Source organism: Coptis chinensis, chromosome 9 (genome assembly GCF_015680905.1).
Source record: "Coptis chinensis isolate HL-2020 chromosome 9, ASM1568090v1, whole genome shotgun sequence".
NCBI classification, from domain to species: domain Eukaryota; kingdom Viridiplantae; phylum Streptophyta; class Magnoliopsida; order Ranunculales; family Ranunculaceae; genus Coptis; species Coptis chinensis.
In genome coordinates this window covers 42,502,899-42,526,767 of record NC_141464.1, presented here as the reverse complement: position 1 = coordinate 42,526,767, position 23,869 = coordinate 42,502,899, and the positions used below count along the sequence as shown (strand labels likewise).

The window sequence follows — 23,869 nt, the reverse complement described above, 5'->3', positions numbered from 1 at the left end:
AGTTGGTGCCATGTGGAGATCAATGGAGAGGAGATGAAGAGAGTGTGGAGAGGATGAGATAGTTGGGAGTAGGCGGTTGCCCATCGTGAGTTCGTGTTATTCATGAGAGAGTACTGGAGAAAGCCATGACTTCCTTGTTTAATCGTGGTCCCCTCTTTTTCTGCGATTTCTGTTTTGTTTGCATATCTATTCCGAGATATTTGGTATAATAGGAATTATATCAGTTGAGTACCGAGATATTTGGTATAATATCAATTATATCAGTTGAGTGTGAGATAAATTAAATTTCTTATTATACCAGTTCAATAATACGAGATAAATGAAATTTCTTATTATATTAGTTCACACCACCAGTTGTAAAATCTATATGTATTATCTCGGTTAAGTATGATATGAGATAACAGATTTATACTCAGAACTAGTAACTAAGTTATGGGACATATTATCTCGTTTATAGGACAAATTATCTCGCTTACCACTTGAACTGAGATAAGGCTAATTTTAGAACCGAGATAAAAACCCTTTTTTTTAGTAGTGACCTAACTTCCATCACTCACCTTTCAATCCCATGTTTCCCACGTTTCGCCTCATTTTTCGCTCTTCAAACCTCGAGCTATAAGCGCACTCGCTCTACAATTTTGTCGAATTTTGTACAGAGCGATCGGCGCTTCAAGGTGAGCGACTTCGCTCTCAAACTCTTGGAATTCCAAAATCTTCAGAGCGCTTTTCAAGCGCTACGACTTTCGTGGACCAGAAAAATTCCAGTTTTCTGCGGGTTGTTCCTGGATCATTCGCAGCTATTCCAGAGCATAATTTTTAGATGACATCTCCTACATTGATTTCGAACAGTCTTTCAAAGATTTGTTCCAAAGCACTACTTATGGTGCTTGGTTTTCAAGGCGATCACATACGGTCGGAACCGCTTTTATGGTAAGATCTGATGCACTTTATTCTCCAACACTAGCATCTTATTTTTATAATAACTGCATTTTCTTTGAGAGACCAGATGGAGAACAAGTGTTCTCCATCAACATTGATAGTGAACCAATGGAAATTACCAGGTTCTTGCTAGCATTTGTTCTTGGACTTGCTATGCTCGCTGAAATACAAGACCCATGGTGTTATTGGATAGATAATATGTATGTCTACACTTATGAGTTTTTGCATGAGTCCTATGGGGCAGGCATTTTCCATATCGAGGACCAAGGGGAATATAACGTCGCCTTTGGTAGCCTGTCCATGAACATAGGAACTGTTATGTTTTGGATCATGCTAAACATTTTAGGGGAATGGCATTTTTTTCTTACGTGAATGATGCCACTTGCGGCGTCTTCCTTGCTTTAGCCACGGACGTATGTGTCATGACCTTCCCGAACCTTGATGTCTAGTTTAGCTCGATCCCATAGCATGAGGCATAAGTACCTTCTTATGCCTGTTCTAATTTCCGTGATTATGCTATGTTTCTTTCTATTTTTTGTACACGTTTCACGGATTGGATTACGGCCCATTAATCGCATGCGACCCACCAATAGTATTATTCGATCTTTCCGTGTAATGACTTGGTAAGGGTGGAGGATACAACCTCATCAGGTTGCACCCTACACCCCGTCAGACCAAGTGGCTCTTAATAGGTTAGCAATAATAGATGATAAATGGCGGGAAGCTTGGCAAATTATCATGGCATGGCAGGACTCGAAGGAACCTCACTTCTTTATAGAAGAAGAGGATGAGGAAGATGATGAGTAAAGCGGGAGATAAGGTAAGTTTTAATTCTAGTTAGTGTCTGCTTATGTCCCAAGCAAATTCATTCTTGTTAACCCCATAATGGGTAGAACTCGTATAGAGTTGCGTTAGTTTTTATTTCCTATATTAGTACGTTCTAACTTTGTTTTGCAGATGTTCCTGAATTTCACGCGTTTCAATGGTATTTTTCCTACCCTCTTTATTTAAAATATTTTGAGGACAAAGCATGCTTCTTGTTTGGGGGGGGGGGGCATAGAAACACGTGTAATTAAGACATCTGTTAGGATATAAATATGTATAATATGCAATTGTTTTCTAGTCAAAATTTCAAAATTTCAAAAATATAAATAAATAAGTTCATGCTATACACTTAGGAATATTGGTATTGTTTTCCTTCTCTATGCTCTTAATAATCTAGAAGTCTCACGTAGATTTTGCATTAGAATAATTTTTAGAAACTTAGGTTAATATGTAGGTAATAATCTTTGCATCTATCTATAAATATATTACATGAGTATCGATGATTGTTAGCGATGAAGTTTTCAAATCTAGGCTAGAGTACTTATTCTACAAATCCTGTGAGAATATAGCTAAAAAGCCTTATATGAGCTTTAAACATTTGAGAAATGACACAAGGGAGAAGTTAAATCCGGATAGAGATATCACACGTCCACTTGCTTGATCACTAAACCATATCCTAAGCGAGAATTTAGGCCCTCTTTGGATCGATATAGCCAAAAATTCAAACCTATGAATTATTTTCCGCTAGTCACCCCTCTGAGCCTTTCTTTAGCCTTCCATAAACCACAAATCATTTACCCTGTTACAAAACAAAACAAAATAAAAAAAAATAAAAAAAAATAAAAAAATAAAAAAAAATCAACCTACCCAATTTAGACAAGTCTGAGAATAGAATGAGGAATAAAGAAGAAGAGAAAAACCTGTGTAAACAAAAGTTAGTTAATTGCTTCAGAAAATAAAGAAAAGAAATTTCCATCCAAAGAAAAGAAAAATAAAAATAGAAATAAAATAAAAACTCCAAAAAAATAGAATAAAAGGAGTCAAAAGCCAAAGAAAAAAAAATATGGCTAAGGATGGAAACAAAGTATAGAAGCAAAAGTAAATAACAAGGTTTTCTCTAAGTTACATAGTATGAAGACTCTATTATCTCAAACTTGTCCTTTTTGAATATCCATTTCCTTCCTTCTTAAACCATCTCCTAATCCCCGCAACACCTAATAAAGACCTCTAGCTCAATTAGGAATAGGTTAGTGTGATAGTAAGTGGCGGATGTGTTTGATCGACTCCAGCTTCCTTGTTGTCATTGAGATTGTAAGATAAAGTGTGCCCACCGCATTAATCGGAGTAAGTGAAACTTGAGTGGAAAAATCAAAGTGTTGTATCTTGACTATTATTGTGAGAACCACTTTAAGGACGCTTATTCGAAGTTTCATAAACTAACACGCTAGGCATTTCATAGTATTACTCATTGTATATATGTTTATTGTAGATGATTGATTATTATGGATATATTAGCTTAGGTTTCGACTTGATTACTCTATATGCATTGCTAGTGAGAGGTATAGTTAATTTAGAGCATGAATAAAGGAAACAATAGTTTTATTTCTTAGTTGTTGTAGTATAGATGAAGTTTGTGAGTACCTTCATCGGAAAACTCTCACGAGGCTATAACTCATCCACTAGGGAATTCCTAGTGGTTTAAGCGCCTTGTCAAGATATGGTCAATGCAATCGTGACTCAAATAAACGAGTAGATAAACTCCATTTTGGTCACTTATTCTAATTTCTCATCTTTGCTTGAGGACAAGCAAAATGCTGTTTGGGGTGGTTTGATAAGAGCCCAAAAACTGTAGTTTTAACCCTGAATACCATACTTTTAGACCAATTATGTGAGTAATAATTAAGAGTTAACACGACACGTGTTTTATGCATTCGGACTTCAAAGTCCATTATGTGCAGAAATGTGCCACTTTAGCTAGATAAAGGAGCAAAGGTCGGTTACTAAGGAGTTCCGTAATTAAAGGCCAAGATTCAAGAAGACAAAGCCTTTCTAAAGCCCGGCCAAAAGCTGAAAAGTCGAGCGGGCGTAAAAAAGACAAAAGTCGCCAGAACTTCCGGCCGTGATCTTTGGACTCAGACCTTGGAATGGGGCCTACCTTATGTCAAAACGACCGGCTCGGAAAGAGCTTTGCAATAGTCTAAGCCTTGATCCAATCAGAGGAGCAGAAGTGGATGAAAAGTCCGTTGAAGCCAACTGCAGCTGAAGAGGCCTTTTTGGACTGAAAGAATTGGGTTTAATCAGGCCCAAAACATGACTCCAAGCCCATGCACGATTTTTGGATCTGAAAGTATAAAAACCAAAGCTTAACTCTTTATTAATGGTAGCTAGTTAGACCTAAAACTATAGATAATTATAGATCTAGTTTTCATGTAATAAAATTAAGTTTAGTTTAAATTCAATTCTTGCTTTTAGATTAAACTCTTAGAATCATTATTCTTAATTAGTTTGATTAATAAAATAGCTAGTTTGTCAATTTGGATTCTTGTCATTTACAATTGTGTAGATCTAATTTCCCTTATTACGTAGATAGCTAGACTTAGATTAGTTAGATTATTAATTTAGTATTTGAATCATTGTTTTATTATTCATTAGATTAATAAAATAGTGTTCTCCATAAGTTAGTTTCATTTCCATTAATTGTTTAGTTTCAATTCGTAGATTCAATTAATTGTCATTATTAGTTTAATTCAATTATTGCATTAGTAGTTTTGAATTAAGTTTAAACAAGCAAAGTTTCAATCTTTATATCATGTCTTGTTTGAATTCCTTTGGGAATGATAGCGTGATGATTCTCGGCTAAACCCCCATTAGAGGGGGTTGAGAAGTCTTGATGAAAGCTTGATTCTGATTATCGTAGAGTCGTCGTAATTTCCTTTCCACTCTAGAAATGATTAGTTCACCATGAGAATGTGTGTAATCGTTCACATGCTAGTTATGAATTGGTAGAAATGCCATGTGTAATTAGGGATTATGAGTAACTAGATTGTTCTGCGAAGCAGTTCAATTCAGATTACGACGATTCATCGTTAGTAGGATTAAGTCGAGTTAAAGTGGAATCAACCCCCCTCTAACTCCTTATCATAGAATCGACATAGCATTCCCATAGTTGTTCTAATAGTCGACTAGTTGCATCTTGTGGGTAGTTGCATCGTAGTTAAGTTGCCTTTTCGTAAATCTCTCATTAGACTTAGAGTAAATTACTTATAATGTGAGAGAACACAAAGATGGAAGGACTAGGAGTGGAACGAATCATCTACTCCACTATATCTCATAGGATTGAGAGTAGAATCTTTGATAAAATATAGGCACATAAGATAGTTTTAGTTTACTTACGTTTTGAGTTTTATCGTTCATTTCGTAAGTAAACTATCAATTTTATGTTTTATCACTTCCTTATCATGCCGTTGAGAACCCAATCAAATCCTGAAAGAGTGACCCAAGTGTTGGGTAGCGCACATGTTGGTGGAAATCATTTTGTCAATGTTGAACTTGTTGAAGATTGTCCGGTTCCTCCAGTAATGCGCCAATGGCTTAGAGCTCGATATGATATTGCTGAAAGTTGGAATTTGGCCTTGACAACAAGGCAATTACAATTTATGGCATTGAACATTCCCAATTTAATATGGGAAAACGAGATCGTTGAAGACCCAACAGTATATGTTATCGACTAAGTTGTTTGTATGTTGTCGATATGATATTTTGATGTAATTTGGAACAAGTGTAATTTGATTTTATTTTTATGTTATTTAGAAATAATGTTAGGGCTTTTATTTGATTTGATTTGGAAATCGAGTGATTGACTAAGTTGATTCGGACGGAAATCGAGTGATTTGGAAATCGAGCGATCGACTAAGTGATATTTTGATGTAATTTGATATTTTGATGTAATTTGGAACAAGTGTAATTTGATTTTATTTTTATGTTATTTGGAAATAATGTTAGGGCTTTTATTTAATTTGATTTGGAAATCGAGTGATCGACTAAGTTGATTTGGACGACAATCGAGTGATTTGGAAATCGAGCGATCGACTAAGTTGATTCGGACGGCAATCGAGTGATTTGGAAATCGAGAGATCGACTAAGTTGATTCGGATGGCAATCGAGTGATCGACTAGTTTATTTGGACGGCAATCGAGTGATTTGAAATAATGTTCGTATGTTGTCAATAATGACCGAAACGACATGGTCAAGTCGTTTGGCCTTTATACCAAACGATGTGGCTGGGTCGTTTGGGCTTAAAGGCAAACGATCTGCCGAAGTCGTTTGGTATAAAGGGCAAACGATCTGATGAGGTCGTTTGGCCTTTATACCAAACGATGCGGCTAGGTCATTTGGACAAAAAAATTTTGAAAGTTCATTTCATTTTTACAACACTTTCATATTCATCAAATTCCACTTAATCATTATTCATCCATTCAAACATCAAACATCCATTCAAACATCATATTCATCCATTCGTTCCAAATCAAATAATCCATCCATTCGAAGTTAACAAAGTTACAAACCCTAAACTGAAACAAATTACATCCATCAAACTAAAACTGAAACAAAGTTAACAAAATTTCAAATAATCCATCCATCAAACAAATTACAAAGTTACAAACCCTAAATTGAAACAAATCATGAACTATAACGCCCACCAATGTACTTGCACCTAGTCAAGTTGTACGCCCGTTCGAAGGAGGACCTTGCTTCCTCTGGCATATTATTCCTAGCCAATTGCATACCTCTCTCTAGCAAACGTCTGGTTTCATCGATGACGTTGTTCTGTCAAAAAAAGGAAAATCAAGATAAGTTACCAATCGAATGCAAAAAATCACAGTTATAGAAACTCAATTAAAAATCACAATACTTACAATCGGTGAACAGTTAGGTAGTGTCTCCAGTGAGGGATGAATAGGAAGACGCTCAGGGTTCACCAAAACTACATGAGAATTCCTTGCATACCAAGTAATGTAGTTTTGATGACACTCCCATGGATAAGACGAGATAGGTCCTCGATTGCAGGGTTGGATCACGTGATTCTGTCATGACTCCCAGTAAAGTGGCCTAATATTGGTCCAGTTCACCTCATACCTGCATCCTACTACAATTCTTGTTCTCCAATTTGGTATTGGAGGATCTACAGGTACATGCTGCATGTGACCCAATTGACGCAGCACCCATACGACAGCGTAAAGCTCGACAATATTGAAAAAACATAGCAATCCCTCAAAAAATGTAATGTCATCGATCGGGTTTGTATCTCTGACATTTTTGTAGGGATGTCAATCAACCTGAAACAAAATCAAATGTGTCATTAACAACTCCAATGATCAATTACTAAAAAAAATATATAAACAAACTTAAATACTTACATTGAAATAATTCAAATCATTAATTATCGCTCGATAATACTGTAATGCATGCGTTGTATCATAATAGTGTGGAGCGACTATTGTGTGTCTATGAGCACGCGGCTGAGACGAGCTATAGTCGAAGTTTGGGACTGCTTTGAGTACCGAAAAATACTCATAGATTCACGCCTAGATATACACAAATAGTTAACATATTGATAGAGTAATAAAATTAACATTAAAAAAAATAAACTCTAAAATACTCAAGTTTTACCTGTAGAAGAGTCATATAGCCTATAACTCCTTTCACCTTCGCACAGGTGGCAACCCCAAGACCTCTATACAAAAACGCCAAAATTGCTGCACCCCATGCATACTTTTCTATCTCACTGAATTTCAACAACGACCTCAAATAACATATAGGCACTCCAGTCCCAGACTTGTCAGTAAAAATAGCACATCCAAAGAAAAACAGGATAAAAGCTCTGACAACCCATTGGACTTCCTGTAAACTCGAGGCCTTCTCCACCACCTTCCCAGCAGCGTCACATATGGGGCTATCATGAACCTTGTTTGCAAAATGCTTCCGGATGAATTCTAGCCTTACTTTTGAAGTGAATCTGCTAGATTCTATCTCCGCCCTAATCAAATCAATAGGGAGCCCCAGAGCAATATGTAGGAGATTTATCGATTCGTTTAAGTTCAGCTCACTATCCCCTTTTACTGCTCTTCCTCTAACTGTGACTCTACAGATTTGGACAATATCGTCCAAAGTCACAGTCATCTCCCCAACTGGCATATGGAAGGTGTTGGTCTCCGGATGTCATCTCTCCACAAACGCAGAGATCAATGGTGGATCCATATGCTCGTGATAACCTTCCACGAGATCAAACAACCTAGTCCTTCTCAACTGTTGGGCAAATCTGGGAGACCTTTCACATTCATTCTTGCAAATCCCATTGGGATAACTTCGCTAAGTGTGAAACATACTTCAACGCTCCGCGATCCTCCTTAAACAACCGAGCATGCATTAGATATATATGAGCAGAAACAAAAGATTTTGTAAAAGAAAATCAAAGTACCCAAGAAAAACAAAATATTACCCTTCTCTCCTAAACATCGCAAGTGACATGCTCCGCATAGTCATACAACAACTCTGACTCATACGGGCCACCCCCATACACACCTCTTTGAAACTCCAAATCATCATTGGATTTTCTTACGAAATCCAATATCGAAGGTGCTTCTTCCACTGGTGGTACGTCTTCTACCACATATTCTTCCACATCATCATCCTGCTCATCCTCCTCACTCTCCTCACTCTCCCCTTCCACTATACTCTTCCCTTTGTCCATATTTATATCTAAACCTACATTGTTATCACTATCTACACTATCTTCACTCGATGAATCAACCTCAGGAACCTCTTTTTCCAAATAGTCCCTTCTACGCGCTAATGATGTTAAGCCCTCTGCTCTGTCTCTTTCTTCTAACTGCGTCACCACTAGAGGAACCGCCACCAAACAATTTCTTCACACCCTTGAATGTAGTTTTCGCTACATTCTTCACATTCTTTGATCGAGGACCCATCGCTACAAAGAAAAATAAAACAAGTATTAGTAAACCATATTTAAAGAAACAATGTACAAATAAAAACACTAGAAAAGGAAGATCATCCCAGTCGTAAAACTAATATACTTATAAGCTTGCTATGATAACTCCAAGTATATATGAAGAAATAGAATGAGGCGTTACGCTATCCAAATTCTATCGAATTTTGGGCAGAGTTTCCTTTGTTTGGTCAACGTTTCGTATACTTAAACCTGTCATAACTTGGAAATCAATAATGACATCCTTCCAACAACCATATGTACATATAACCTAACTTTTACATGACAATGAAAATGTATATATATACAAGACCGTTTCTGTATGAACCGTCATTTATGTATATCAAGTATTACAACAAAATAACTGGACTCTCTCTACAACAAAATGAACTTGACTTTGTCCCTCGTCAAGCATAGGGGAAACCACCTAAAAAAACCACCTTGATAACATACATTCAGTAAGTTTGAAGGAAGGGCAAACAGTAAAAAAAACACCACAATGCCCTGGGATAACACAATCGGCTTTTGGGTCTAGTTATATGGCATTGCTAACATCAATTTAGGTAGAATCAGAGCCTAATGCTGTCATATGTGCATTTGGGTCTAACATTCTACACTGGCAGAGGTAGTAAAATAGATAAGTATTTATAATATCTCGAGCTCGGCTTTTGCTACTTAACTTCTCCTTAAAGAGAAGCCAACTACTTGCCGACACCTAAGTATAGATCAATCTTAGCTAAATATATGTACATTTTAAATCCTACGCGTGAAACACAAGCCATTACATTTTAAAACGCATGCTAAAGAATTCATAAACGCAATAAAGAGATAAATATCTGAGAGTGAGTGAAGTCCATTGGTCGAATTAAAATAATAAGCCTCATAATTTAAAATATTCGGTTTCAATTATTAGTTCGGTTAGTAGTTACCTTCGAAAAATGCGAGAATATAGCTTGCAATGCGACTAAGGCTTCAAAGCTTGGAAAGCAAAGATTGCTAGCTACTCATCCGACACACTCACTTCCACACAAGCTCCAACAGATGCGACAAGCCTCGCAGCCTAACCGATGCTTACACTAAGTATAAAAGAAAAATTGAATCAAAATCCACATGATAAAAAAAATAAAATCACATAGGCAGTTTCGAAGTTATGCACGAAGAAACAATTTTCTCTGTGTCCCTAGTACTACATTTTTAATATGCACCCCGTCAATCATCATCACCAATTTACCCAAAGAAAACATAACAAAGAATCAAAGAGACACATATTAACTTCGAAAAAAAATGCAAGATATGGTAGTACCTAAATGTACAAAACAGAGAATTCTCGCGAATAAATTGATGACTGACCGAATTTGGTTGCTTTTTGAGAGGGTTAAAAGGTCGAGCATGTTGGATGGTCTATAGGTCTTAAAGCTTTGAAAACCTCATTGTGTCCTAACTCATGGGAAAGTGGGTGTGGGCTTGTTGGACTCTGTTTAAGCCTACTGATCCTCGGGTCTACCATTTGTAAATTTGTTTCAATATAACCCACACGGAATGGGCGTGGCTGATTAAGCATCTAGTTCAAATATAATTGTTCAGCCACAACAATACTATTTAGAACACAATGGCATATCATGTGCCAAATTCAATTGTCATTGTTCCATCAACATCCGAAAAAACAAAACAATAGCTTTCTTTAGTTTAATTGGCATATGCAATGTATAATGTAATGCTTTATAGTACATGGTTGGGTCACTTGTATAAACTGCAAATTCATTTGAGCTTGAGAACAAATAGTCTACTTCTCAAACAAACTCAATTACCAACACACATTTATAAAACTACAAAAAAACAAAAAAGTGGTGAACAACCCATTTCTTAATTTCATGTTACTGCTCACACATAAAAAACTAATATTTCAAAGCAAATAAGAAATCTTGTAGAAGCTAATAAGAGATTCTCGGTTTCTACACAAAAAAATAGGTGAACCCAAAGACAAGAATAGAAACATTACAGAAAATGTGAGTACAAGGCATCCTTCGAAAGTGCAATGTGAGAGAGGAAAATAACAGGTTATATCTAGTAGCCATACCGGATTGTGAGACGATTGGATTGTGAGAAGATGTAAAGTCGGCTATCCGGTGAAACTCTGCAATAAAATCAAGTACAGGAGTTATCAGCTACAACTCTAAAGGATTCTAACGCCACTCAATAATGCAATCAAGACTACGACATATTCACAATTCCTTCAATCCTTTTAAACACACTGTTGAAAATGCGAGGGAGACACTCAAACCAATTGATAAACAAGTTGATATACCTCCTAATCCTTATTTACTCTATAGTCATCCTTATCATAATCGCCTCATACATTATGCCAAATCCCAAATACACGAAATTCTTTAAATTGGTAAAACAAATGATTTTCGATTAAATGTAACTAAAGGGAAATTAATGATACCATTTATCATCATAACAGTGAATGGTGCTAAACTAAACAAAAACTCTACCATACCATCATCGTTATTACTTATTACCATCAAAATGTATAAAAAAAGATAATAATATACACTGATATCATTTCTATTGGTCGAAAAAAACAAACTTTAATACAAACTGATATAATTTTTCTATGGTTTCAAAGTGATTGTAGAAATTGAAAGAGAATTTGATTGAAGACAGAGAAGTTGAAGCTGATTGATAACACAAAACAAATTAACTTACTTGAAGCTGATTGAAGATAGAGAAGTTGAAGAACTTGAGAACCAACAGGCCCAGCAACTCACAATGCTTTGTTGTTGTGAAAAAATGCTTCTGTTGTTGGATTGAAGGATGATTGTTTACAAATCGCGAGAGGGATTTTGTCGAGGGTTTTGGATGAGAAATCGCAAAAGAGATAACGGTTACAACAAGTTTTCTCAGTTTCACGATTAGGTGGGGGGGGGGGGGGTATTGGGCTTTTTGTTGGGCTTCACAATTTGGGCTTGATGCCCAATCCAATTCCGGTGGCGCCCAATACAGGACCTTATTTTTTGTTTGTGAGTGTTGTGTTCTCTATACTTCATCAGACCGACACATGAAAATTTCGTGCTTAAGTGACAAATTTCAAGTATCCCAAATTAAGAATTAAGAACTCTAACTTAATTTCGCTTAAAAAACATAACCTCTCTTCTCGTCTTCGACATCCTTGTTGTTAAAAACTCAAGCTTTCATCTTGGAGACTCTCGCCCTTGTTGTTAATTTAGCTTATTTAAGACCTCTTTCTCCGACATTTGTGAACGATTGTGCAAACGAACTCTACTAGTCGGTAAGGTTTATCCATGTTTTTGTACTCATTCTACTTTGTTTAATCTACTTGTTGCGCCAACTCGAAACGTGTAACTGCAATTTTATATGTTTGGTCAAATAAGGTTTGGTAGGAAATTTAACTGTATATATACTTCAATTATTATTATATGTATGAGCTCGAAACCCCTTCCTTCACAATTGTAGCACACCCGTGGTCACCATTCAAATTCAAACATCATGCTACAAACTGTGCTGTGTAATGCTTTAACTATTGTAGAACAAGTTTTGGTTGCTTATGCTGTGATTTTTTATTTTTCCATTCCTTCTTTTTGATAGAATCTGCTCTATTCATCTTCTTAGGCACCAATTCATCCAAAAACATATTGGTAGAAACTGCATGTCCAGTCACGCTCCTGTGCACAACAGTATACTAGTAATACCAAACCAATTTTTCAGAACTTCTCGAGTCGCGCGGTTTATATCAGTGCTTGTAAGCTTTCTTTTTAATCTTTTTAGTAGTGATGAGCAGTTATAAAACTAGGGTTTGATTCCAAGTAGGTATATTGGGTTTTGGGATTCACTTTTTTGGCACCGCATGTTTACTCTGACGAACAACTAGTGCTTTCCGTATCAGTTTTTTTAGTAATTTAAACTGAATCTTTGTTTGTATTTAAACTATGTGAATTATCTGAATAGATTGTATAGCACCTTGAGAGAAAGATGGGAGAGAGTGTTAAACTATCGTTCTGTTAAGATGGTTTATTTTGTTTTGGGCAGTTGAATTCTAGATTGTGTTTGTTCAAATTGCATGTTAAGTAGCCTTAGTTCATAGACATCTCTCTGCTTTATCAAACTCCTCTAAGGATTAGAGCCACAATTCTGCCAACGACTAAGTGAAGAATAAGACAAAAAATCACTAGAACCACCTACATTTAGAAGTAACAGTAGATAAACCACCATCAGTTAATAACGAATTATTTGGTCCACCCACACGATTAAGATCATTATCACCTGATTCACTTGCAAATGTTCTCCATTCTGATATCTCGTCTATTGAATGTGCTTCCATTCTGAACTACTTCCGTGTTTTTCTTGCAATCTGTTCAAATTGCATATTTTATTTATAATTTCCACTAAAAGAATATTTTGGGGCAACTTAAGGTAAACTAATTCCTTTTTCCTTGAAAACCTTTAGGAGTTAAGCAAGCCTAGCAAGCAGAGAGAAGGGATTTTAACGAATATAACCATCGAATAGGCAAGGACGGTTATGATGACCTCTCCGATAAAATGGTAATCAGTTCTATATGTTTTTAATTAGTTTAGCAACTTTATGCTGAGGATCCCAACTAGAGACCTTTTGTTATGACAGACCTTTTGTTATGCTTCCCTTTTTGTGGGCTGATTGGTTATATGCTTCCAATTGAATATACTTCATTTGTAATAAATTGATACCTATTTTCTGCTCAATTTAAAAACTTTTGTTTAGTACAAGAAGTCCAAATGGAAAAGTGTCGGGCCTAATTTAGTTTATGCCTTTTCTTCATACCCTTATGTTTGGATAGATAGTAAAATAAATTGATGCCTTAATTCACATTGCTATTTAAGTTGGGCTAGCTGGGTCTTCTAGTACAATTGTTCTATGTAGTTTTGAAATCTGCAAGTTAGTTTATGTATGGTACTAGACACTTGTATACTTCTTATGAGATTGCTTTCTCGAGCAAAACATGAATTTGGAAACCCTCAAAGCATTAATGCTCTTACAAAGGATGATGATAAGACACGATACATTAGAAGTTGTATTTTGGTTGGTTGGTTGGTTAATTGTAAACTGATGTTGGATAGTGCAATTATTTAGTAATGAAATGAGTTTGTTTTTTAGATTGTTGTGTTATATAGATGTGGATGACAATGCTTTTTCTACTGGTCAATTGTTATTGTTGTTCATGTGACACAAGAGAGACAGGTGATCTAAAAGTGACACAAGAGGGGATCCAGTTGTGTGGGTTTGTAGAAGAACTGACACAACAGTTCTATTTCTTGTGTCAGTTTATGCTTTCCCACGACAAATTTTAGAGGTGTATCAAAAAAAACCGACACAAGTAGTACACATGTTGTGTCAGTTTATAGCTACAAACTGACACAATTGCTATATCTGTTGTGTCGGATTTAGAAAACCTATTGTGTCACTGCTTTTTGTGTCACTTCTGTATCTGTGAAAAACCGACACATCAGACTTGTTGTGTCACTTTTAAAATAACACAACAAATCTTTTTTTTTTTTTTAGTAGTCATTGTTCTATTATTCTGGGCAGAAATCGGGCCCATAGGATAGAATTGGGTAAGAATTACGTCTCCAGCAGGGGTGAATCTATGAGTTGGCTGACCGGCTGTAGCCCCCCAACTTTGCTCAAAACCATAAATACAGTGGTAACTGTTCACCCCAAAAAAAGTCAAGAAAGAAATAGTAGTAAAAATTAGTGCTACCCCCCCCCCCCCCGTTGTTGAATCCTGCATCTGTCCCTGGGTGCGGCTGGGAATTATGGTCCCACGACAAAAACATAAAAAGACAGTTTTGCCCTTCATTTTAATTTAAAAAAAAAAAAAGACATGTAGCCACTCTCTCTCTCATGTGTCTCACTCTCACTCTCTCCTCTCTCAAGCGCTCTCTCCTTTTCTCTCCTCTCCTCTCTCTCTCTCTCCTACTTCTAGAAAGATTTTTAAAAATTACTAAAAAAAAAAAAAATCGAAAAATGCAAAAAAAAAAATCACAAAATGAAATTTTTTTGCAATTTTGATTTAATATTTAACCAAGATATTAAATATCGACACATTTGAAATTTTTGAAAATTAAAAATAATTTTTGAAACAATTAAAATTTCAACAAAATAAATATAATAATTTAGAATGCAACTTTACAAGTGTCACGTGCATAATGGTGTTTGCACTTATGTTGTACACATGCGTAATGATATGTGTATGTGTGGTATACACATACATAGTAGTGTTTGCATCTGTGTTAGACGAGCATGTAATTATTATACCTTGATGTGTATGTGTGTTATACAATGCATGTGTATGTGTGGTATACACATGCTTAGTAGTGTTTGCATATTTGTTGTACACATGTTTACTAGTGCGTGCATGTTTGTTATACACATGCATAGTGGTGTTTTCATGTGTATCAGACTACTACTCCAAACTTAAAAATATCATCGACGACAACAATATCGAAATCGAGATAAATCACATGATTGATTAACATAAAGATTCGATGATTTGAAAAGGAAATTCAATTGTTGTTCAATTGTTTGTCTAATTGGTGCGAAATCAACCCAATTATTCTTTAATTATCAATAATCTAGAATTTAAAAGTAAAAAAGTAGATTGCAAAGTGAGAAGAGTGTTTGTCATGAGAAAATAAAACATATCTTAAACTACTAATCACAACACACAAATCAACTAGCTCAAAAATGGAAACAACTAGATCTCAAAAAAAATTTACAAGTTTCTAGTTTGAGTTTTTTTTTTTTGCTAGATGGAGAAAAAGATAGATATTTTCTCATATTAAATCACTACCATAAATCAGCTAACTCAAAGATATTTTGAAAATCAAAATTATATAAATATTTTGGATAACGGAAATTTCCTTATTTTGAAAGTGTTGTATGACAAATCGAACCTACTAGTTTTGTTAATTAGACTAAATGAAATTGTTAATTGCATAGGCTAGTTCATAATGTTATTTGATTTATCTGTTTTTTTTCTTAGACTCAAACTTCTACACCTCCATTATTTGGTTTATATAATGATATAGTTTTTGTTTTAAATAAGGTGTCTAACTGGTAGTCTTATATATAGCCTATGATATTATGTTTTTATTTTTTTTTCCCTCTTCGTCTGTGATAAAATATCACTTGGCGTAATGCAAAATACACAAGAGCCTTGTGTAATGTGACATCAAAGAAAAGTTAAATTGTAAATTTGTCATGTCACATATTCTAAATTCTAATTGCAAATAATCTTGTGTAATGCGGCAACAAAGAAAAGTTCATTTGTAAATTTTTAATGCCACATGTTCTAAGGCTGAGTCCAATGGCCTCGCATCTTCCTAAAAGTAGAGCAGTGGTAGAAATTACCCCTCATCCGGATTTTACTCTATATATATATAGAGTGTTTTTGAGGAATGCATAGTGCATTCTACGCTGGTTGAAGTGGAGTCAAATGAAAACGATACAAATGGCGCCACTTGAAGTGGTGCAGAGAAGAAAAATTGTCTCCTTTGGTGCCATTTGAAGTGACGTAGAATCATTTTTATTAATTTTTTTTTTTGTTGTTGAAAAAAAAGTGGGTTTCAAACTAACCATTGGATCACCAAAACCCACTCTCTATTCTTATACCACTTTTTTTTTTTTGAAGGAATAGGGATAAGAAGTTGATAACCATTGGACTCAGCCTAAATTCTAACTGCCCATATGTTTTGTAGTAATTTAATTTAAGGAGCATGCAAAATGATAGACTTTATAACTTTTACTTTTCATCCATTGGAGGGACCCATATGTTATGTATTTATTTTTCATTCTTTTGGAGGGATCCATGTGTTTCGGTTTCCAAGTGAAACTCAAATCAAATTAACAAGTCAATTACCAAATCTTAACTAATTTAAAAATTCCGGCTCCCACCTACAGTAATGGTAATTCCCTACTCCTGTAATTCCTATAAAAAAAAATGGTACAATTATGTTTGTTTGTGTCACTCTTGGTCTATTTTTGTGATGATTTTGCCTTTTTTTTTAATGACTGTTTTGCCTTTCTATTGATCATTAAATTTCAGATGTGTGGGCAAAAGAGGCAATTCATGTATATAAAGGAAACCAACCCAAAAAAAATTCTGCCAAAATCCAGGGTGCCTGACCCCCTAGCTTCCGCCACTGGTGGTAAATATCATTTGACCAACTTGGTAAATGACCCTTTCTGTAGTGGCCATACCAGCAGCATCGGAGTCTGACTCGACCCACAACTTCAACCAACCTCTTTCACATGCAATAGTTTGTATTCACTCCAATTTTCTTCCACATCATAAGCAAGAAATCACCCTGTATTATCTCTAAAAGAAGCTCCCATGCAAGCCATTCCAGGATTCCATTTTGCAGCACCATCGCAGTTGACCTTAATAGTGTCACGGGGAGGAAGAGATCACTTAATAATAACCATCTCATTAATGGAGTTATGCATACAACCATTACAGAAAAATTACTGAAAAATTGAAAAACCCGAAAACAAACTTTCCTTTTTTTTCCCCAACCGCCGCTCCTATACCCTCATGCAGTGCCCATTTCTTACTTTGATTTTGGGTTTCAGGAAAAGATAATTTTTTACTTTTGGTTACTCTACACAACCGGCCAAGCTTTGATTTTTCAAGTTGGTTCTCTTGACTGGGCTTTATTTATTTTGACCCGATTAATTAATTTTACAGGTTGATTAAAAGATGAAATTACAACTAGAGAAAAAAGTTTGAATCTTCAGGTTGGGCATTCTTTGCTTTAGTTTCTTTCAATTGTTTACAGTAATTTGTCTCCCCTCACGTTGGTTCTCATGGGGGATTAATTTAATTGGGGAGATTAATTTAATTAATCAACTTTTCTTTATTCTATATTACTCGGCATCTAATTCTTATGTAGTTTTGTCTATGACCCTGACTTAGCTATCTTTTAATTGCACCTAATTCTCTCCCTTCCGCACTTCCTACTAATCTGTTCTCCCTCTCTCTCATAATCTCTTTATATTCGTCCTCACTTCTTAAATCAAGTTATATTTTAATATGTAAAGGCATGACCCAACTTCTCTATGGTTTCAACTTACATAATGCCTGAACTATTACTTCAAATTTTATGGTTGTTTAATTTTGTGAGAAAACACTGCATGCGTATTAGTTATACAAATAAATGACTAAATCAAACGTGCATTACTGAAATGTCATTGGATCCCATTAGCACTGTACTAGCAAGATTACTTGGCATTTTTACCCATCGCATTCAAGCGTCGTTAATTTGGTTTATAATGATATTGTTGACCTAGTACCAGTTACTTTGTAGAATAGCCTTGTGAAGAGACTAGTTTACTTTATCATGCGTGTAGGATATGGAAGTCGAAAACTCCAAACAAACTGAGAATGTGGTTGACAAAGGAGGAGAAGAAGAGAAGGATTATGTTTTACTTGATCTTGATGCTGTTTGTGGAGCAGTCCCTCCTAATGCACCCTATGTCTTATCGGTACGTGTAAATGTATAAGTTATATGACCTGATTTTTTTTTTTCCTGGATTGGCTAAATTGCTTCAAAGGGGAGATGCGGGTTCGTTACCCGTACCTCTCGCATGCTAAGCGAGCGACTACCATAAGCAATATGGCCTGATATCATGCAAAATGATTGTAAGTATGACTACAAGAGTTTGAAATCTTGGAAAGAGCAGCTTTATAGACAAGCTGAAGCAGTCATTTTCCAAGCACAACCATAACCAGATGTCCAATGCCGTATGGCGATGTTTTTTTTTATACTTCTGTTATGCTTATGGCTAAAATGCTGTATCATGCCAATCCATAGGGAGATGTTTCTCAAGCTTTTCAAAGATCTTGGATTAAAGATGTGGCAGATTGGCATGTATTTTGAGGTCATTGGGACATAGTAGGTGATAGTTCATTTTATCTTCCAAACTAGAAATCAATTTAACTGGACATTGAGTTTCCGATTTTTATTTCCATTTACCCATATAATCACCTGATAAATGGTCGTCAACAATGAATTAAATCCATGCATGAAAAACTCTTTCTGTAACCTTCCAATGATCAATGATGGATTCTGGTAAAGATTTTTATACATCTAAATTTCTTCACTGTATATGTCTGTTTCTGCAGATAGTTATGTATTTGAAAATCAGTTATTATGGGTATATTGGAGAGTTATGCTAATTTTTTCTCAGTTTTGACTACTTTTTGTGTGCTTTAATTTTCTAGGGCTTGGACACCTTGAATCCAGTCTTGGTTATCGGTGACAATTTGAAGCTGGTCAGTTATTTCCTTGCAAAGTTTACGTACTTTAAGTGAGATATGTTATAACTTGTTTGTTACTTGGAGAACTCAAATTACTTAAACGTAATCTGTTTTTTAAAGATGAAATGTCAAATAGACTTTGCAATGATATGCTCAGAGACTACTCTATCTGGTGTGCAGTGTTCCTACCTCCAGGGGTTCAAAACACTAAAAAGGAACAAAAGCTTCCTGTGGGTTGGGTGGATAAACCATGCTTCTGATTTTTCACTCATCTTCTTCGAAAGTGTTACATTATTGTTTTTTAATGTTTTAGAATCACATCTGTGCCTAAAAGTCCACATCCATGTACGTACACTTAACGAAAGTTCATGAAGTGTTTGGAAGAGATAATAGAATTAGCTTCTTGAACAGTTGAACAGATGCCAGCATTGATCTATTTTATGGTATAGTGGAACAACATGATAACTAATTTGTACTTAAAGAAGACACCAAAGTTGGTGTGCTATCTTTCTAGGAACGTTGGACTGACAACTCAGTTTCACCAGGAAAGAGAATGGGTAAAGAAGTAATCTAGTTTCATTCCACAACTTGACACCATACTGTAACAATGTGACTTTCATGTGGAAATCCTGTTGTCCTGCTAAGTTTCATAGTCATACATTTTTAAGATTTTGTATTTCTTACCACCTAGTCGGTTCTTCACTACTGTTTTTTTTCCCTTGGCAGATTGGTGAGTACGAAGAAACTATTGGGACATGCTATGTATTCACCTAGGTTACATGGACACGCCATATTTTGAAAAAAATCTGTCGGATACGTATCCACGTGTCCGTGTCTGTGTCCGTATCCGTGTCGGACACACACGGACACATATTGTATTTAATTTACCTCGAATTTCTGATTTACCATCTAATTTAATAAATTTATAATTATTAAAAAATTAATTAATTATTCCTATCCGTGTCCCCGTGTCGATCTTCAACTGCTCGCCGTATCCGACACCCCGTATCCGTGTCGGACATCGACACGCGTGCCGGTGTCAATGTAACCTAGGTATTCACAGAATCAGGTCAGATTCCTTCACAATTGCCTCAGTACTGGCTTGTAGAGAAGCTTAAATACATGGTTTGAAGATGCCCTTTGGAATTATTGGTGAATAAAACCCTACCCTACCGTCTTGATTCTACAATGAGAATTCTCTCTGGTGCACCCATATAATCATAGGTGAAGTGGTGATCCATTGGAAGAGGATGAAAAATTGATTAGCCACAATATTAATCCCTTCAAGTTGCTCATGGGTTGCATTGCATCTTCAGAATCAAACATTCAGTTGATGATCATATTGACAATAGCTAAACCTTATAGTTCAGCCTTACTTGTTTTATGTTCCCCATGGATCAATTGAGAAGTCTTCCTTGCTCTATTGCAATTTATGTCTTTGAGCCAACATATTTTTTTTGAAATTTTCCTATGACCATTAAAAACCTATAGGGAGATCTAGGAATATACTTGTTCTGAAAGGATTTTGATCAGCACTGGCAAGACCCTTGAGACATATTGATAAGATGTGTTTAACTTTAAGTTCATATACTTACAATTGCCTTCTTTCACTAAACCTGAGAGAATTGAAAAGTCCATTAGTGGCATGCCCTTCTTTAGATGTTCTAAATTGTAAGTACCTTCAGTGTTAAAATTGGAGTCATCATTTACTTTTGTAGCTTGTGTTCCATCTGCAATCAGGTGGTTTCTTTCCTCCTTTAATTTAGATTAAAGGTGACTTATAATTGTTTTTTGGAAAGCTGTTTTCATTTGGCTTGTATTTCTTTTGGCTAACCTGAATACTGTTGGCAGATAGTGCTCCTTTGGTGCGAGGAGACAGGACCATCTGAAACAAATCTATTCAGGGGCAAATGCATTGTAGATCCAAACCAAACTAAAGCGAAGGAAGTCAAACCCATTGCTAGGCTACATAAAGTTCTCAAATTTAAATTTGCTTCAGATGTTGAAACTCAAGTATCAGCAACTAAACTCAAGTGATATATATTTTTTTATTATTATTTATGATTTATACAAGTGATATCTTTGTATGCCCATGAAGTAGATGCAATTGCTTTCGAATCTTGGCATACTTTTCTGTCTTGGCAATAGACAGAAAAGTATTTCTTCCCAAGAATAGCATCTGATCAGGCAAGCTTTCCACCTGAACCCACTTATTGATACAGTTTATATACTAAGAATTTTTAAGTGACATGTATCGTATCAAATTCTAGATGTCGAAACCTATAAACCATCAACAGCTGTCGACATAATTCCACCAAGTATTTGATACTTGGTCTATATCTTTCATCGAAGATGGGCCATTCTATGAGTAGCACGTTCCCTATGGCGAATCTTGTAACTTCAAGCATAAGTGTCTGTTGTTCATATGGTCAAACGATATAAAGGTCTGTAAACTTTACCCTTGGGACTTCTTCATCATCTTCTCCAAGTTGATTTTCTTCTTCATTGTTGTCGGAAGGCAATTCACTAGTAAGAAATGATGTAGCTACAAAGTTTTTGTCTGCTTCCTGATCAACACCAAAAACAGACCATTCTTTGTAGCTACATTTCAATAATCTCAGAACTGTTACAACCAGGCCCGCTACATTTTGCTGCGACTGCCTATTGGGAAGAAGTGCCTGCTGGAAGTAATGATGGAATAGCCTTGATGATATAGTAGCCATGTCATTGCTTCGTCCGCGTCCCTAAGTGGTACGTAACTACATTTTGCTGTGGAGGGCTAATCTGAGTTTGAAAGAAGGGATTGAATAGGAAGTTACTATCCTTGTGTGCCATTATCTAGCCTTGGGAAAATCCACCACAGAAACTCTTACAAGCTAGCTAATTCTGTCAGCTTAAGATCATAGAATTCGGCTTCTGCCACCCTATAGAAGGTTGCAGTCTGGGTTTCTTCGTCTTTAGAGATCAACAACCACGGAAGGCATTGAAGGTATGGTGATTCTCTTCTGCCATGGATCTCCATGAATGACAAATTGCGCCGAATCGGATATAGTCTTTCTGGTTTAAATCTGTCTCCCACAGTAGCATGGGAAGGTTCAAGGTTGAGAAAGCAATCGCTTACCATTTCATCTTTATTCTCTTTTTTAAGCAAGCAATAAAATAGGCTGCTTATTGTCAACTTGTTGAGATCTCGAGATGATGGGCTCGAGGCTGTAAAGGGTTATTAGCTGTTTTTTCATTCACTGAAGGCATACGCGTATAAAGCACTTCTACCCCAACTCTTAAGAACTGACTTCCTAATACATATGGTCTCATATATTGATGCCAAAGAACTGAACGAAGGATCGATAGTCGTCATTGGGCACTAAGATTATTAAAGATGCCATTGTCCACTATCACAACGTGACTAATATTTTTCTTTTTTGTTCAATATTCCGATACATTTTTGTAGAAACAATCCTCATATTTTCCTGCAACTTATTCATATGATGCCATTGCCATTTTCTTACTTCAATTTTTAGTGAGGCCGTATGTCGATCAGTGCGAGACATACAGAGCGTGTAAGTTTGCAAATGGACATAACACGAGGATTGTAATTATTATTGAAATAACGCTAGACAAATATATACCATCCAATTGCACTGGGTTTTTCCTAATCTACATTTTGTTTCTCTTTAATAATTCATCTATTCTTCTAGTCGTATCTGCAAAAAAATCAAAGCCGCCATAGCGTTGGAAATTCCTAAATCCACTCTGTTTTATTCAAAATCTGTCTACTATCTACTTAGGGCACCTACAATATGCATGCTGCACTAAGAAGAATGCGCAGGCCGGGTCTCATGTGGAAGTTCAGAAGGTGCGGAAGAATACGTACTTCAGCATTCTGAACTGAAGCTCCTGTTCCTGCCTTTTTCTGTCTCATTTGTGCTCATCTGCAAGTATATCAATTACACTTGGGCGGGCCTGTGTGGCAGCATGGACATCCAGAAAGGCAAGACGTGTTCTTCTTGGCTTCTGCAATGAAATCAACTTCATTCTCACAGTACTCATTCCTAGCTAGCACAGTTAGCAACTTCTGCTTCAAGGTAAGGGTACCCATGAACAAGCCTCTTACCTAACTTTTCATCCTGCAGTTGGATAATCAGCGCTAAACCGAGGGCAATCACACAACTTAGTGGATATCAAAACACGGGAAGAAACTGTGTGGGCGCGCAGTTCAAATGAGCTGATAGCCTGTGTGCAAAGATACAGGAGACGTCCAACAAGGCAAAGGCTTAACAGTATGAAAAACCAAAAAGGCTAGGTCGCTAGGGTATCTCAGTTCAAACTATGACGTTGGATTAAGCATCGTAATAGTCTACGTTCATTTGAACGGAAGTATTAATTATAGCTGATAGCTTACTTCTACAAATGTAACCCACCCTTGTTTACCAATGCACGCAATTAGTACTAATTAAGCTTTTGAGAATTTCGTTTGAGTATTTAACTATCACTCTTTTGGCATCTACAAACCTTACTTCAGTTGAGATGATAGTGGTTCTTCTATATTTTAACCTGCGACTGCGCAAAAGTACTATAGTAGCCACATTTTTGGCCATGCTTCCATACGCACTTAAGAGATGATTTGCAGTTGCTGTCTTCAGGTGTACAACATTTCCACGTTGATTTTCTTCATTGGTAAATATGACCGACCCATCCGCACAAATAACAGAGGCTCCCAATCATACACATCTGTGAGTGGAAGAGTGCTATGGCACAACGGTTCAGAGGGTGAGCTCCCCAT

General features: G+C 36.1%; 1 protein-coding gene across 12 annotated transcripts; it reads left to right on the top strand.

Moving 5' to 3' along the window:
- Nucleotides 1-11,805: 11,805 nt before the first annotated feature.
- LOC147476124 (uncharacterized) lies at nt 11,806-21,177 on the top strand. Of its 12 annotated transcripts, none has more exons than XR_015208535.1 (8): nt 11,806-12,062; nt 12,404-12,533; nt 13,239-13,333; nt 17,515-17,564; nt 18,177-18,311; nt 18,641-18,721; nt 19,051-19,101; nt 19,813-20,045. XR_015208535.1 is itself a non-coding variant. In XM_086583741.1 (6 exons), the coding sequence occupies exons 4-6, from the start codon at nt 18,180-18,182 to the stop codon at nt 21,121-21,123; spliced, it is 369 nt and encodes a 122-aa protein (XP_086439867.1). In that variant the 5' UTR covers nt 11,820-12,062; nt 13,239-13,333; nt 17,515-17,564; nt 18,177-18,179; the 3' UTR covers nt 21,124-21,177. The 12 variants fall into 12 exon arrangements, 4 of the variants coding, with proteins under 4 accessions (XP_086439865.1, XP_086439866.1, XP_086439867.1 ...); XR_015208533.1 differs by having other exon boundaries at nt 18,641-18,725; XR_015208534.1 differs by lacking the exon at nt 19,813-20,045 and adding an exon at nt 19,267-19,805 and having other exon boundaries at nt 18,641-18,725.
- The last annotated feature ends 2,692 nt before the right edge of the window (nt 21,178-23,869 follow it).

Excerpts from the sequence above, each read along its gene's own strand:
- LOC147476124 (XM_086583739.1), top strand. Across the intron at positions 18,312-19,050 it reads ATGCACCCTATGTCTTATCG|GGCTTGGACACCTTGAATCC; the intron begins GTACGTGTAAAT and ends TTAATTTTCTAG. Across the intron at positions 19,102-19,266 it reads TCGGTGACAATTTGAAGCTG|TGTTCCTACCTCCAGGGGTT; the intron begins GTCAGTTATTTC and ends TCTGGTGTGCAG.